The 15,606-nt window shown below is 40.2% G+C and overlaps 1 protein-coding gene across 4 annotated transcripts in view; it reads left to right on the top strand.

The window, feature by feature from the left end:
- LOC147125254 (neuronal migration protein doublecortin-like) overlaps positions 1 to 15,606 on the top strand; it is a 266,166-nt gene that overhangs the window by 22,555 nt on the left and 228,005 nt on the right. For all 4 annotated transcript variants that reach the window (XM_085999932.1, XM_085999938.1, XM_085999945.1 and 1 more), the window contains exons 3-4: positions 3,214 to 3,624; positions 9,612 to 9,955. In XM_085999932.1, coding sequence (XP_085856058.1) covers positions 3,252 to 3,624; positions 9,612 to 9,955 — 717 coding nt within the window. In that variant the 5' untranslated portion in view covers positions 3,214 to 3,251. The remainder of the gene's footprint in view (positions 1 to 3,213; positions 3,625 to 9,611; positions 9,956 to 15,606) is intronic.

Consider the following 15,606-nt stretch of genomic DNA (forward strand, 5'->3'; position numbering starts at 1 on the left):
AACACGTCCAGGTTTGGTGTAGTACAGGTCAGCTCATCTACACTTTCCCCACCAATTCTCTTCCATCACCAACCTCGAAACAGCACCTCTGCTGCACCAAGGTGACATTTCCATTTCCCACCAACAGCTAATCTCAAGGCACATCTGAATGACCCAAATTAGGTGTTCTGGATTTTAAGGGACATTGGAGTAGGACTCGTCAAACACATTTCACTTCTGATCCTGCTCAGGTGTCACGGAGGAAGATTTTCTACCCATGAGCGTGAGTTGGTCTTGAAGCCTTGCTCCACAACACAGAATGAAATCATGGCTTTGGAACCAGAAAGTCTACATTACAACGATGTATTTGCTCTGACCATAATTTGAGAGATTTAGTCGTTTTCTGAATAATTCACTGTGGGTTACATCAGTAACGTGCAGAAATAATGGTTTTGGTTGATTTTAGTTGCTTGATGAATCATTAAAAAACTTGAATTTTACTTGAATGGAAGCTCAGCCATGTATATATGGATATAAGCCACACAAACCAAGAAGGTCCCCATTCAATCTCTGATCTGTGTTTTTTTTAAATCTCAGCCACAGCAGCAATTAACCTCAATGTTCCCAATCTAGAGAGGGAGAAACATCAACCAGGGTTCCCACTTTGATGTCTGTTGAAAAGTGTATGTTGGGTGAATGGAGGATCAGGTTGGTTGTGCCATCCCATTAATTTATTAGCTTGCTCATTCTCTAGGCACACATGAAGAATGACCACTTGGACGAAGTACTGAAGGATGTTTGGTACCAGTGAAACCCGAGTATCAATCTGTGCCTTTAGGACAGGAGAAACAAATTGAGGGGAAAATGTTAATTTGAGATGGCGTCCAAATATGTTCAATTCTGTTATCCTGATATCAAGTTCCAATCAATGGATTCAGTACTGTAAATGTGGTCCTGTTAAATCTAAGTTTGGTTAATGGAACATTATTGCATTTGGGGAGTGGATGAGTCTAGAAAAAGCCAGGGACATTTCCATCATAGTGATGTTACATGCAAGCGATATCTTCACAACATGAATAGTGTAATGTTGTACGTTGAACAAGTTTTTGGAAAAAACACTATATGTAGCATTCCTTTAATGGATCCTTTATTCGTTCATGGATGTGGACGTCACTGGCAAGGCCAGCATTTATTGCCCATCCCTAATTGCCCATTGAGAAGGTGGTGGTGAGCCGCCTTCTTCAACCGCTGCAGTCCGTGTGGTGAAGGTACTCCCACAGTGCTATTGGGGAGGGAGTTCCAGGATTTTGACCCAGTGACGGCGATATATTTCCAAGCCAGGATGATGTGTGACTTGGAGGGGAACTTGGAGGTGGTGGCGTTCCCATGCGCCAGTTGCCCTTGTCCTTCTAGGCCGTAGAGGTCGAAGTTTTGGGAGGTGCTGCCGAAGAAAACATTATTTTACCTTTCCTGACCTATTGTATACATACAGGGTATTTTATTGTAATCTGGAGTCATACATTACCTATACATGCAGGAATTAAAATTCACAGTAGGTAAGTAGTACCTGGTTAAGCCCAGTACTTGGGCTACCAAGGTAGTAGTTAAGTCTAGTACATTGGCTATCAAAATACTAGAGTTTTTTTTGTTTCCTAAACTTAATTTTTAAGCACCGGTTTGTCTCAGTGGTAGTCACAAGGTTGTGACTTCAAGACCTGAGCAGATAATCTAGGCTGATACTTCAGTCCAGTACTGAGGGAGTGCTGTATTTGGATGAGATGTTAAACTAAGGCTCTGTCTGCCTGTTCAGGGGGATGTAAAAGATCCTATAGCACTATTCAAAGAGGAGTAGGGAGTTCTGGTGATCTAGTCAATATTCTTCTCTCAACCTTCATTACCAAAAACAGATTAACTGGTCATTCACATCAGCTGCCGTCTGTGGGGCCATTCAAATTGGCTGTCATGTTTGCCTACATAACAACGGTGACTGGACTTCAAAAGAAATTAATTGGTTATATCGTGCTTTGAAATGTACCATATGCCCTTGGGACTGTATAATAAATGGAAGTCTGTTCGTTCTCAAAATGGAATTGCTGTAATGTTTCAATTTCATGAAATGGGATTTACATGAGGGCAAGTTACTCATGAGGAAGAAAGCTCTTAAGGGAGAGTGCAGGGTAGGGGTAAACACTGGTAATTTTGAGTGTGTATCCTGGGTTAAATGGTAACTGATTTCTACCCTTTCAATTCATTAATGATATAATTGTATTTAAAGAATTCTGTCTGCTGCTCTGTATCTAGCTATTTCAGTAGTGTGGGTGCATTAGAGACACAAAGGAGATTATGTTGGGAGTTTTATGCTGGATAACATTGGTGGGAATGCAATTGGTGTGCTTGTAGTCTGTTTATTGACAAATTATGGGTTGTTTTAATTCCCTTGGAGTCTGAAAATGGAGTTACCATGCTCAAAGATCCAGTCCTATCACAAATTCAATTTTGTGATTTCATCTACATGGTAAAATACATTTCAAAGGAATTTTCCTATTTAGCCTAAGACCAGCCATTAACTGTTTGAATCAATCAGTGGCCTTTTATCATTAGATGATGTTGCACAGGCTAAAACAAAAGACCTTTTTTTTACTTGGGACATTTCATAAAATTAAAGGGCTTTTAAAATTTCATTAAATATGGGCTCTTACAGATGATTAACCAGAAGAGAAGTTCTTAAATACTTTTTTTTGTGAATTTTGTTCTTGTCCAGTTAGTACTGGAGAATGGAACACCTTCTCAAAGCCGGAATTGAGTATCAGGTATAGCACAGTTAGATGCAATGCAGGAAAAGCTCCCTCTACTGTATGCCGACTAATGGCTCAATACAAACCTATTGCTCCAGTGTGACATTTCCATTTCTAACACCAGCCTCCTGTGGTCTTCGAGAGAGGTTGCCAATTTTTTTGTGTGCAAGGAACACATAATAAGGTTTATATATTTACATGTAATCTCAGGAAGGAGCAAGCAGTATGACATCATGATGTGGGGATAAAGTTGGTGCCAATGAACCCTCCCCAACTTCAATGGATGTTCCCAGAGGATGGAAAACCTCCACCTAAATCTGTGTTATGAAGCAGATACTGGAGGAGTGTTTTGTGCATTAAGCTATATAGAGGCCAGGGAATTTCTAGATTTTCACAAACTCTTGCTGTGCGTGAGCTTGTACCTTTATGTCTGTTGCAGGTTTGTTTGATCTTCAATTCTGACCAATTAACCGAAGCATGTTCCAAGACAAAGAGCTGGATTTCGGCCATTTTGACGAAAGGGACAAGACACGTTACTCAAAGGGTTCAAGGATGAATGGTTTACCCAGCCCCACACACAGTGCTCATTGCAGTTTCTACCGCACCCGAACCTTGCAGGCCCTTACCACTGAGAAGAAAGCCAAGAAGGTTCGCTTCTATCGCAATGGGGACCGGTACTTCAAGGGCATCGTGTATGCAATATCTGCAGACCGCTTCCGTTCCTTTGACGCTCTGCTGGCAGACCTGACCCGAACCCTGTCTGATAATGTGAACCTGCCACAGGGAGTTCGCATTATCTTTTCCATTGATGGGATTGGGAAGATTACCAGCCTTGAAGAACTGGAGGAAGGTTAGTACCTGGTCACTGTAGTGTAGGACCAGAGCTCATCTCTCCTTGCTTCCTTCAATTTTATTCCCTTTAGTTACTTAAGGTGAATATTACTGGATAACTGAACATTTGCTTACACATACCCATTCTATACCATGTAATAATACAATCTATGAGTAGGTGCATTGAGCTCTGGTCATATGATCTAATTTTGTTTAAATTTGCATAATTTAAAAACATTTAAGCACAAAAATCTAACTGACTGATTGAATGGCTTGAATTTAAAAGGGAGGATCCTCATAGCTTGGTTAAGCTGTGAAAAGCTATAATGCTTCTTTGTAATGTCTGAAATTTTCTCAATCTCAGTGTTAAAAGCCATTCCCATCCCTACTTCCACTCTTTCCTTGTACCAGGGTTGAAATTCCTTATTAAGTGCCATAAATGGCGTTGGGTTGCAAATTTATGTTTGCTATAAAAGGCCACTTTTGTATTGATTAGAGATATTGTTACTAATGTATCTAAATATGATGGATTTTGATTAGTAAGTTTGAATTTTTGTTACAGGGAGTATAATATGTATTATTATTTTTATTATTATTCACTGGCAGGGACAACTCTATACCACTTATTTTAGTAACATGATTTCTATCTTGGTAGCTGTGTCATCAATTTCACAGAAACTGTAAGCAACAAGTTTCAAGGTCAGACACAGCAATGATCCAGTCTCCTGAGTGGATCTATCACATCTGTCATTGCACACGGTAACAGGAAAAATAGTCAGGTGGTTGAATTGTGTAGCTGTTGCTCATTTCTAAGATGTTGGGCTCAGGAAAGGCTTTTTAATTTGCTTTTTTCCCTCAAGTAACATGGGGGTGGAATTGTGTAATTCATTTTAAATTGCTAGTGGTAGAGTTTCAAAAGAGCAATCCTGGACATTTCGAGAAGGGTAGAGGGTTTAAAAGAGCAGGTCAGTGTTAGAAGTAACCCATCAGCCAGTTTCTCACCTTTCCTTTTTGTTTCCATTATTGGCAGGGCCAGAGTTGATCTGCATTAGTGAGGATGGCTTCCTGGGCGGCCTCTTGCCTGATACATGGGAATAGAATCCTGCTATCAGCAGGGTGTGACCCCAGCATTGCATCATTTACTTGTTTGGGTGACTAAACTGCCACTACACACCAGCAGCAGCTGTGAAATAATTCCCTTCAACATGCAACTGTGTCCAACACATTCCACACTATAAGGAACTGTGTTAGCAGAAATATTAATAGCTCTTCTGGCTAAAGCTAGTTAGTTAAAACTTTGGGATTCGATAGTTCAAGTTATACAATGAAGGACTTCCTGAGTGTAGCAATTTGTGACAGAGGGAGACCAACAGATTTTACTGAGTAATTGTGCCATAGATGTGCCTTTTCATTATGATTAAAGACTGGAAAGGAACAATTTCATACGCTTAAGTTCAGTGGGGTCAGCCTAGAGAGTGTCTTTTTCTGCCTCATTTTATTTGGAACTCCTGAATCAATCCCTCAATGTAACAATACATTGCTTGTTTAACTGTGTTTGTGTGTTCATGGTTGTGTGTGCGAGCGAGGGAGAAAACCAAAAGTGAGCAGAAGTGAGTTGATCACTGGCAATACAAGTAGCAAACACCAATACTGATCAGACAGTATTCACACAGTACAAATCAAGTCGTGTGAGTTAATAACCTCTATATTAAGATGAGTGGGTTACCGGTACTCGCACATTCATAAAATTATCCTATTGATTGAGTGCAATTTGGTGTTGATTTTGGCTTCATATAACATTTGATAATTGACTGAAGCTCACAACAAAGGCTTGGTCATCAAAAGTTATAGTCCTTGCAGAGACTCGGGCAGTGAATCACATTGTGACCTATACATGCCATGATGTCACAAATTTTATTACATTTGGCATGCTATGTAGGGAGTACTGGCCTGAAGCCCAGATACCACTTCTTTGCCAAGTCTTTGTAAAATATCTTTTTTTGGTACCATTTTTTCTATTGGATGAATGTGTATGCTAGTTTCACATAGATAAGAAGTCAAAAGTATAAACAGGATATGCATTTCCCTACAGCACAGTGTAAGTAGTGTTAATCCGGTCTGTATTATTAGCTCATTCTACATCAGTCTCAGGTTAGCAGGTTAGGATCTATGTACAATACCAGTAAAGTATTTTAGGCACGTGCGCCAATCACTACCACCATAAAAAATCTGGATATGAACTTCTCTCACAAATCTATCACTCTCTCATCAAGACAGCCCATACGTGCGACTTCTGGCATGGGAAAGGTAGAGTATAATGATTGGGCAGGCTGCCCTGCACCCCTGACCAAATTGTGACTAAGAAGGAGAGAAATTATGGAAAATTAGTGAACCCCCCCCTATCTGTTTCTAGTCATCAAATTTAGAACAAAATTGAGAGCAGAATGTGGGTAGAGCTGATAGCTTTGTAAGCAACTATTTAATAGCATCTGTGTAAAGCTGTTTGGCCTCCATTCTGCATTCACTTATTTGGCCTTCATTCTGCATTTGCTTATTTATGCGACAGCTAACCACTTTGTTAATTATCTCATTATGAATTTATTTTCTTTGGAGACATGATTAATTTTATAGGCTTTGTTCTGCATTTAATACTGGAAGCTACAAGTGCCTGGACTCAGGAGTCTGAAAAGGCCTGCCTTTTCATTAGGGAACTTCCCTCGCTAGCAGAACATTTTTACATTAGTTTGCCTTTGCTAAATGAGATTGATGCTTATTCACATTTCACAGTTAACAGGATTACACTCAGCCGTCAATTAAGGCTCGGGAATAAATACAGCACTTGAGATGGTACATTTAAAATACCTTTGGTTCTGTTCCCCTAATTGGTCAGTGGATAAGTGCTCCAGCCGGTGTGGATTTGAGGCACACAGACCAGGGAGTTCCCAAGTTTGATCCCTCCAGTGTGCTGAATTAGCTGGGCTGAGCTGGTGTGCCAGCAGGGGCATTATAGTCGGTCACAGTGCCCGTGGCCTAGGGAGCAGAGAAAGATCAGTCAGGGTTCCCATTCCTTAGCTCTATCCATTGAGCTGTGGTGGAATGTGTACATGTGTGGATGTTGGATGTGAGCAGGGTTGGGCTTAGCTGTAATGCTCCCTATGATTGAATAGCTTGCCACCGCTAACTGTCCTGGTTCAAACCATTTGAGTAAGATACTAGAGTGCACCTTTACAACTGTACCCCAGCATGAGTCGGCAGCTTTTTGGGGAGGGGGGGAATTGAAATAAAGACCTCATAGAATAACTGTGAATGTCATTGTATGCTAGTAACCATGGAGATCTAACAGGCCAACACATGAAAGCTATGTGAAGCATTTCATTCAAGGATGCAAGGATATCAAACACCAGTCTTGCAGCTCTTTTTGCTGGCATCAACTATTTCAATTGTTTCCTCCTATATTGCGTAAATCCAGATTTGGTCTTTGTTCTACTCATGTGTGCAAATTACTAACAAAAACCACATGGAACTGATGGAATCCAGCAAGAGCTAGCCACCCTATTTAAAAATGGAATTGGTCATGTAACAAATCAGAATAAACTTCAAAGCAGAACATGTAGGCACTAGATCATTCTGCACTCTGAAGAGGTTTTCAGTAGACACATCGGAACAGTCAAAGGGTTAGGTGAGTAATTGATATGTCCCAATGGTCATTTGGTCAGCAATATAATCACTTTACACACATGACTATTTCACAATGTGCATATGTGTTTTATAAATAACAGTTTGAGTTATTTCTTTATTTACCCACCTCTTCTCCCCCCCCACCGCCCCCCCCCCCATTCATTTTCTGTCTTGTTCTCTTGTTCTCATGTCAATTTCACCTCCTTCAGCCAGGAGAAAAAGGCAATGAAGGCCTCCGGACTCTCCATTACTGCTGCCATTGCCTAAGCCACTAAAGCTTTTGCAGCTGATAGCTCAGAATGGACAGTGTGCAGTGCAAACCACCCTTTCTCTTGCTCTCCCCTGAAGTCCTCTGTTGTCGTTCAAACAATGGGGCTCACTCCATCCCAAGTACAGTGCGATCATGCTATTATGAACCCATCAGTTTATAATAGTATTTTCCCACAGCTCCCCGATAGCTCAGTGGGTATGTACATTGCCAGTGTAGAACTTAATCATGTAGACGACGAAAGCCCCAGATTCAAAAATTGTGTTAGCTGATCTCAGCTGGGGTGATGGTAAGGCTCCTTCAATTGGTCTCAGTGCCTCTTGGGCAAAGAAGAGGGAAAAAAGGCTGGAATTCCTGGTTATGATTGCTGTCTGTTAATGACTGGAAATTGCATAGGTATGGGCATAGGATAAGGACACAATTGGATTTGGCTGTGATACCTTCTAAGGTCTAATGGTCCCTGGACACTCACTGCATAAGCTCACACATGAACAGTGGATACTTGGCTGAGATCGTAGATGCTGGCTGGTCCCTATGGAACGTTTAAAGTAGCATGAGATTGGAGGGGAAAAATAAACCATAGTCCCTGAACCCATAGAATAGCATGAGTGTGTCTTTGGAGGACTCGGCCATTATGGTTTGCTGCCCCCCACCACCCCCCCCCCCCCCCACAACTTCCAGCAGCCCCATGAGGATGTGCACTTTTTATCTATTCTCAATGGCTAGTCAAGGTTGGTCATGAGTTTTATGTGAAATCTGGAGTGAGGGACTGCAACTGACTACATGACCACTTCATTGCTGGTTATACACATAAAATAATCTAGGCAAAAAAGTATTTAATTTTGACAAGAATTTGCACAATAGTCTTCTAACGTAACGAATTCATGCAATAAATAGATCTGCTCTTTTGTATTCCTACTGTATTTTGGGGATGCAGTATCATTAAATGATTCTGCTGTAGCCACCGCCAAAGGCACGATATAGTCTTAAATCAAATGTTTTAATTAATTGAATGAAAATAGGCACAAATGAGATTTCAGTTCCGAACTCCGCTCTTAAGTATGGGGTTACATAAGACTTTCTTCAAAGTCCCAACTGGGATCAGAAGCAAAAAGAGAAGCAATTAAGTATCTGACACAGAGGGATATGCACACCGAGGTCACTCGTAAAACAGTGAGTTGCTTTATTAATCTCGACAACTCTGAAAAGTAACTCCATTTGGACTCATTTGTGCTTGGAATTTCCAGCCCAGGTAGACATAGATTCCATATACATGTTGCTGATTAGATTGTGTGGATGGCTTCTCCCATGTTACATGTGACCTGGCAAATGTGCCACAACAGTGATGTTTGAGAAAACTGACAATGTATGGCAACGCATCCATCCATATGTGTTATAAAGAACCTGACTGAGTGAATTCTGAGCTAAATAAAAGTAAATTCTGACTGGTCATAGATCCCTTATTCAAGGGAAGTTAAACCCTGTTTTTTTTAAAATGAACTCACTACTTTGGGTTGATCTGACTCTATGCTTTGGAAAAGGAAGTTTTAATCAAGAAGTATTCCATTTTTGTAACAATTTAACAAATTGAACTATAATTATCTGTTATTCTAATAGATGGCACATTCAAAACATTGCCAGTCCCCTTTGCTGTTGCTAATCATTTCCAGGTCACATCCTGAGTCAACTTCTCTATACTGTATATTAATCTTTTACCATACAAAAATGTCCCACCCTCGGCACCCAGCTTTAACAGAAAATGATTCCCATCACACATATTTACGGAGATACAAATATAGAGAAATTGTATGCTGTGACCTTTTGACCAATTATGCAAAGTGGCCTGTGGTATATTCAGCTGATTCATTCAGTGTGTGTTGCCAGCTTCGATGACCATTTATATGCAGCCACACTGATTGTTAGGCCTTCTTTAATACAGATCCAGTAAGATCAAGTATTTAGCTAAAACTAAAGCAAACAATGCAAACAATTTAAAACATTTTTTCTCTGTTTAGTTCAGTGATAAATTTTGCCTTGCACTTTCTTTTCTTTCTGTTTAGGGGGGAGTTATGTTTGCTCATCACATGACATCTTCAAAAAGGTGGATTACACCAAGAATGTAAATCCCAATTGGTCTGTGAACGTCAAAGCCTCTGGTACCCAGAAAGTACCACAGTCCCTGGCCAGCGCCAAGCACATGACTGAGGTCAAAGAAACCAAGGACTTTGTCCGCCCTAAACTAGTGACTGTTATACGGAGTGGAGTCAAGCCACGGAAAGCAGTGAGAGTTCTGCTCAACAAGAAAACAGCACACTCCTTTGAGCAAGTTCTTACTGACATCACTGAGGCTATCAAGCTGGAGACAGGGGTAGTGAAGAAGCTATACACCTTGGATGGCAAACAGGTGAGTCTCGCTGTTCTATCAGCAAACAACCAGTACGAGGTGAGCTATAAAGTCCGTGTGTGTGCAGCACTGGAGAACTGAGGATAGGCTGGTCAATTAGTAGATGAAATCTGACCTTCATTTAATTGACTGACTTATTCTCAATTTTCCATTGCAGAACATGTACGTATGTTCTTGTTATTCCGTCAGACCATTTCATGTTTATGAAAGTCTTGTAGCATTGGTCATATAAATCGGGACATTATGAAAGCTGATGCCGCTTACTACAGATCAGTGAATCAGTGAACAGCTTCAAAGTCCTACGTGGATTAAGGTATCTAACATTGTGCATGGGAAATAATGTAGTGTATGTCAAGAGCTCCATTTGTTTGAAATAAGATTATGGTCACTAGCATCAATTGATTGCATGGGAATGTGCAATGAGGCTGTTGAGGGTATCCTTATGAATGGTGGTGGGGATCCTCAAGAGTGTTTGAAATAGTGATGAGTTATCTGAATGCATGACTGTACCTCTTAGCCTGTTAAAGGTCCAAGTTGGGACAGATAGTCAAAATGTGCACCATTTTATATAAGAAGGTTCAGTTGAGATGATGTGAAACAAGTGGCAGTGTGTACTGGGGGCAAAGAGGCAGTTAAATAACTCCACAAAATATGTAGCATTTGAGAAAATGTGCAGGACTGTCCACAGGAGTGACTGGATACAACAAGCACATGAGTGTAAAGAAATTGACCACCAATGGAGAAGATAATGCTGCAGGTGAGGACCAGCTCTGATGACTACTTAACTTTGCTGCACGTTCTTGGTCTTATTTTTAATTTTAAAACTTTTTATTTAGTGTGGATATAAACCCTTGCTTCAGTTTCTCGCACATTTCTCCAGGCCCTGCACCAACTGCGCCTAAAAGCACGGGCGTTAGACCTGTTTCCTGTCTCTGCCAGTACTGCTAGTCGCCAGGAGGTGTGTGAGTAAGATCTGGTGATGACGTAGTCTCCCTCTGATGCACGTACACACTTTGCAAATCTTTCAACTATTGTTCACATATGTCTGGGACAAATTATGTTAACAGTTGTGATTAAACTGCAGACATCCCAAACAGGCAAGGATGGCTGTTTCTATTTTATATCAAACGAACACTACTAACTGGCATTACTAAGATGTATTGTTCATTACCACATTCCCGAATATAGAATCACAGTGAGTGGAGCCCATTCAGCTTTGTCCTTGACTCTACATTCAAAGTTTATATTGGGATGTGTGGGATAATTGACAGCACTTGAGGCTATTTCAAGATAACAAGTACAATAAGTGGGGACTAAAGGTTTCATCGTGGAGTTGGTTATCATATTTTGCTGTCCTCGCATACCAAGGGCCCTTTGTAGCAGCTGGAAATCTGCATTTGGTAAAATAATTGGATTTTTTTTTTTTTACTCATTAATTTGAAGGTAAACATTTTCCATATTTTTCACCCTGGGCCATGTACCAACTGTGGTTGAGGACCTGCTCCCTGGCCTTCACAGTACTGTTCTGATCTCGCTGTTAGGTGTGTAGAAGCAGCCCGGGGATGACTCTTCTGAGTTTTCCCTCCCTCCCTATAAGGCTAGTCACCTTCCTATAGTGACGTGGCTAAAATGGGGAGCTCAGTGCCATGGAGAAATCAAAGCTACATCTGCCGTGTGTCTATGCTCCAGTCAAAAATTGCCACCTGATTTTGAAGACTAGTTAAATAGCCAGACTGGCTGTGCCATTTCTTGCCAAACAGACAATATGATCGTAGTGACCACGAGCAACAGGAAAACCGAGAAGTTCTTCAATATAAACCAGGTATGGCACTTTCTTTTCTTCCACATGTCATTGGTGTATCTTCAATTAACACACAAACCTGGGCAGAACATTACAAAATGGCCACTTCTGAGAAACGACAAGTCTTTATCAATGAGGGTTCCTTTTATAATAAGTTGATTCTGTAGTGGACACTTGAGAGAAAAGATTTTCAAGTTTTTGTGAATCGCAAATGAGCATCAGAAGAGGATCTCCTGCAACTCTTGTTTGAAATGACTGTTTAAAGGAAGGTACCATCTTTACTGCTATTTACGCTCTTTAACAAAATGATATGCATAGATATTGGAGAAAAGAGTCCCAAATGTTGTTGTATCTAAATTGTATCAGGTAATTTAGGAAGAAATTCAATGCTGTCACAACACAGGCATCATATTTGCCATCCATCCAAGTCTAGGACTATTTAAGCCCTCACTATTCAGGCAGAATAAGCGATGCCTGAAACAGCTCAGATAATCAGTGGAATTCAGAGTGGTTGTGGAAGATGTCACTGTATTACGATGCCTTATTTCTCACTTGTAAGCATGACATTTGAGGATACTTAGGTAGAAATATAGCACCATCATTGCACATACCTATAGCTTTTCATTTTGGCACACAGTAGTTTTTTTTGCACAAATTATATAAAATTCCTGTTTAGCAGCAGGGGAGGGGGTTCACACACAACACGCTGGGTCTCTGAAATCATTGCCAGACTTTCTCACTTACAATTGCAATCCTGCAGGGCTATTTAAATCACCCCTACTCAGTTTCCACTAAGTCTCCTCTCGCAGTTTGAATTGCAGAAGTTACACAAGTCCACTTATATATATTGAAGAAAAATCTTTGCTGTTCTGAGTAGCACACAGATGAGGGGTAAGTGGAGGACATGCTCTTAATACCTTATGTGAGACCCTCAATTATTGCTAGAAGAAATCTTTACATGGGACTGTAAAAAAGTTCATATGCTTCCTGTTTCTTGTAATACCATTCACATACGCACACTCTGCTAATTTAGTTTTTCTACTTGTGTGTAAGTCATTCCCTGTATTTAGAGGACATAAAAATTGTTTGAAGTGCAATGTATGCACCAGATTTTATGGTAAATACATCACAAAGTCATTAAACTGGGCTTGCCGACAAGGGCTGATCAGGAGTGCTAATCTCCTATACATTTGTTGTGTCTCATATTTTGGGCTTATGCATCATTACTGTACTTAGAATGATGTGTTTAAAGAGAGTGAACACAAGGTTTAGATTGCACAGTTAAAATGCTCACACCTCTGTCTGTTCTTGTCCTTGAAATGACTGTTTAAAGGAAGGTACCATCTTTACTGCTATTTATGCTCTTTAACAAAATGACATGCATAGATATTGGGGAAAAGAGTCCCAAATGTTGTTGTATCTAAATTGTATCAGGTAATTCAGGAAGAAATTCAATGCTGTCACAACACAGTCATCATATTTGCCATCCATCCAAGTCTAGGACTATTATAAAGTGAAAAGTAGATTCAACAATTTAAGCCCTCACTATTCAGGCAGAATAAGCGATGCCTGAAACAGCTCAGATAATCAGTGGAATTCAGAGTGGTTGTGGAAGATGTCACTGTATTACGATGCCTTATTTCTCACTTGTAAGCATGACATTTGATGATACTTAGGTAGAAATATAGCACCGGTCATGATGTAGTGCATGGAGCAATGTTGTAGAACAAATTCTGTCTCTACAGTGGCAGCTCTGCTGTTATTGGATCACAGAGCGGTAAATTATCTTGCAATTAGGGTGGGGAGAGCGGTGATGGACTGAAACAGTTCTTTTAAAATAAAATATATTGCCCTATGATGGATTGCAAGGATACAAATGCATGCTGGAGCTATTTCCTTCTCCCACACATTTGTGGGATGTCCCAATTGCTCATTAATATTCTAATCTTTCGAGTAGGAGACAATCATTTTTAATTTACTACTACTACTGTTGGGTTTACTACAATCCGAGCAGTTTGGTTAAATGTTCTGTGAAGGTTTTATAACACTGCTAGGAGTACTTTCACAGGTCTCCTCAATAATGTAGTAACTGTTTTAATGGATGGGTTGTATTAGCAGTTCGAACTTCCCATGTGGATATTGTCTAGAGGATAAATAGCTGCTTACATGGAAAAAGAGGGTTAATATGTCATATAGATGTAAAGGCAAGGAGAAATATTCATGCAATCAGCCATTTGGCAAGGAGTGCTCAGGGGATATAAACTGTATTGCCTAAACTATGCATGATCATACTGTAATGTTAACGAGTAACACATGAAAGCACTTTCAGCTACGGATGGATCCTGGCAATTTTTCTCAGTGGAAAATCTAACTTCTGATTTCCATCAAAGTACGCAGATTTTGGTTGTAAATAGCCAAGGGAATACCTGTGTGGGATGGACAGTGAGGTACATATGGCAAGGGGGTGGGGGTTGGGGAGGGGGTTGCAGACAGACTTGGAGGAAGTTTCTCTAAAATACAGGGAGCCTTTGGAAAAATAGTACAGAGGGATCTTGTATTGAATGAGTTCATTACAAGCGCCAGGGACTGACCTCTTCTCATTGAAATCAAATCAAATCAAATCAACTTTTATTGTCATTGTTAGTGCACAAGTGCAGTACAACGAAATGTAGGCTTGCGGCTCCCGAGAGTGTACATTTCGATTAAGACATTTAAACATTCAACATACATTTGGCTTGTAGTATATTAACATAAATATGACCATAATAAAGTCCCCTAGAGGCACCCCAACTGGCTTTGCGCCGATCACTGAGAACTGCAAAACCTCCTGACAGACTCACTTATATCAACTTTTAAGAAACATCACCCCGATGGACTAAATCTATAGAAGGGGTGAATGTAATGAAATCTGTTTGTCTTGATCCTGTATTCATTTTGCACTCATGTATATTACCCTCCCCCACTGTGTCAAGAAATTGAGCCAAGAAATATTACAGTGAATGAGAATTGTAATGTTGTGTAGCCAGATATCACAGTACAGAAGCCCCCATATCAGTTTAGCTCATTGATGGCACACCCGACTCTGAGTCAAACGATTGTGGATTGAAGCTCCCCTTCAGGACTTGAGCACGTAATCTAGGCTGACACTTCGTTGCACTACTGAAGGAGTTGGGGGTGCTGTTTTTTGGATGAGGTATTAAACTGAGGCCTTGTCTGCCTGTTCAGCTGAACATAAAATATCCTAGGCCACTATTTAAAGAAGAGCATGAAATTCTCTTGGTATCCTGGCCAACATTTATCCCTCAACCAATACTACCCTCAACCAATACTACCATAAACCAATTATGTGGTCATTTATGTAATTTTTTGTTTATGGTACTTTGTGCATAAATTAATTGACAGGTTTGCTTACAAAACAACTGTGAATACATGTTAAAAGTAATTCCTTGGCTTTGAAGCATTTTGGGATATCCCAAGGATGTGAAAAGTGCTATATAAAGTAGATTTGTTCTTTTTTCATTTAAGCAATAATTAGTCCACTGTGCATTTCAATACATTAAATTAAATTAAAGCAATCTTTGAGTTCATTAACTCCCCCGCATTTTTCATCAGACTCAAATACTATTAGTAATGATGATAGGACTCCTGTGTTTATGTATGATCAGTCGATTCTGTAAATGAGTTGCACCTTCATGAAAACATGTTTGGCAAAGCTTTTCTTCGGGGAGAAAGAAGAGCTGTGTCCTTTTATCCCCCGATCACAAGCGATGGGAAGACATATTTAAATGCGGATAACATCATCATTTGTTTGTACAGAAAAGGGTAAAGAGGAGCTCCCTCTTGTGATTTA

This window comes from Somniosus microcephalus, chromosome 1, assembly GCF_052327205.1.
Source record: "Somniosus microcephalus isolate GS21.2 chromosome 1, FLI_Smic_1.0, whole genome shotgun sequence".
Taxonomy (NCBI): Eukaryota; Metazoa; Chordata; class Chondrichthyes; order Squaliformes; family Somniosidae; genus Somniosus; species Somniosus microcephalus.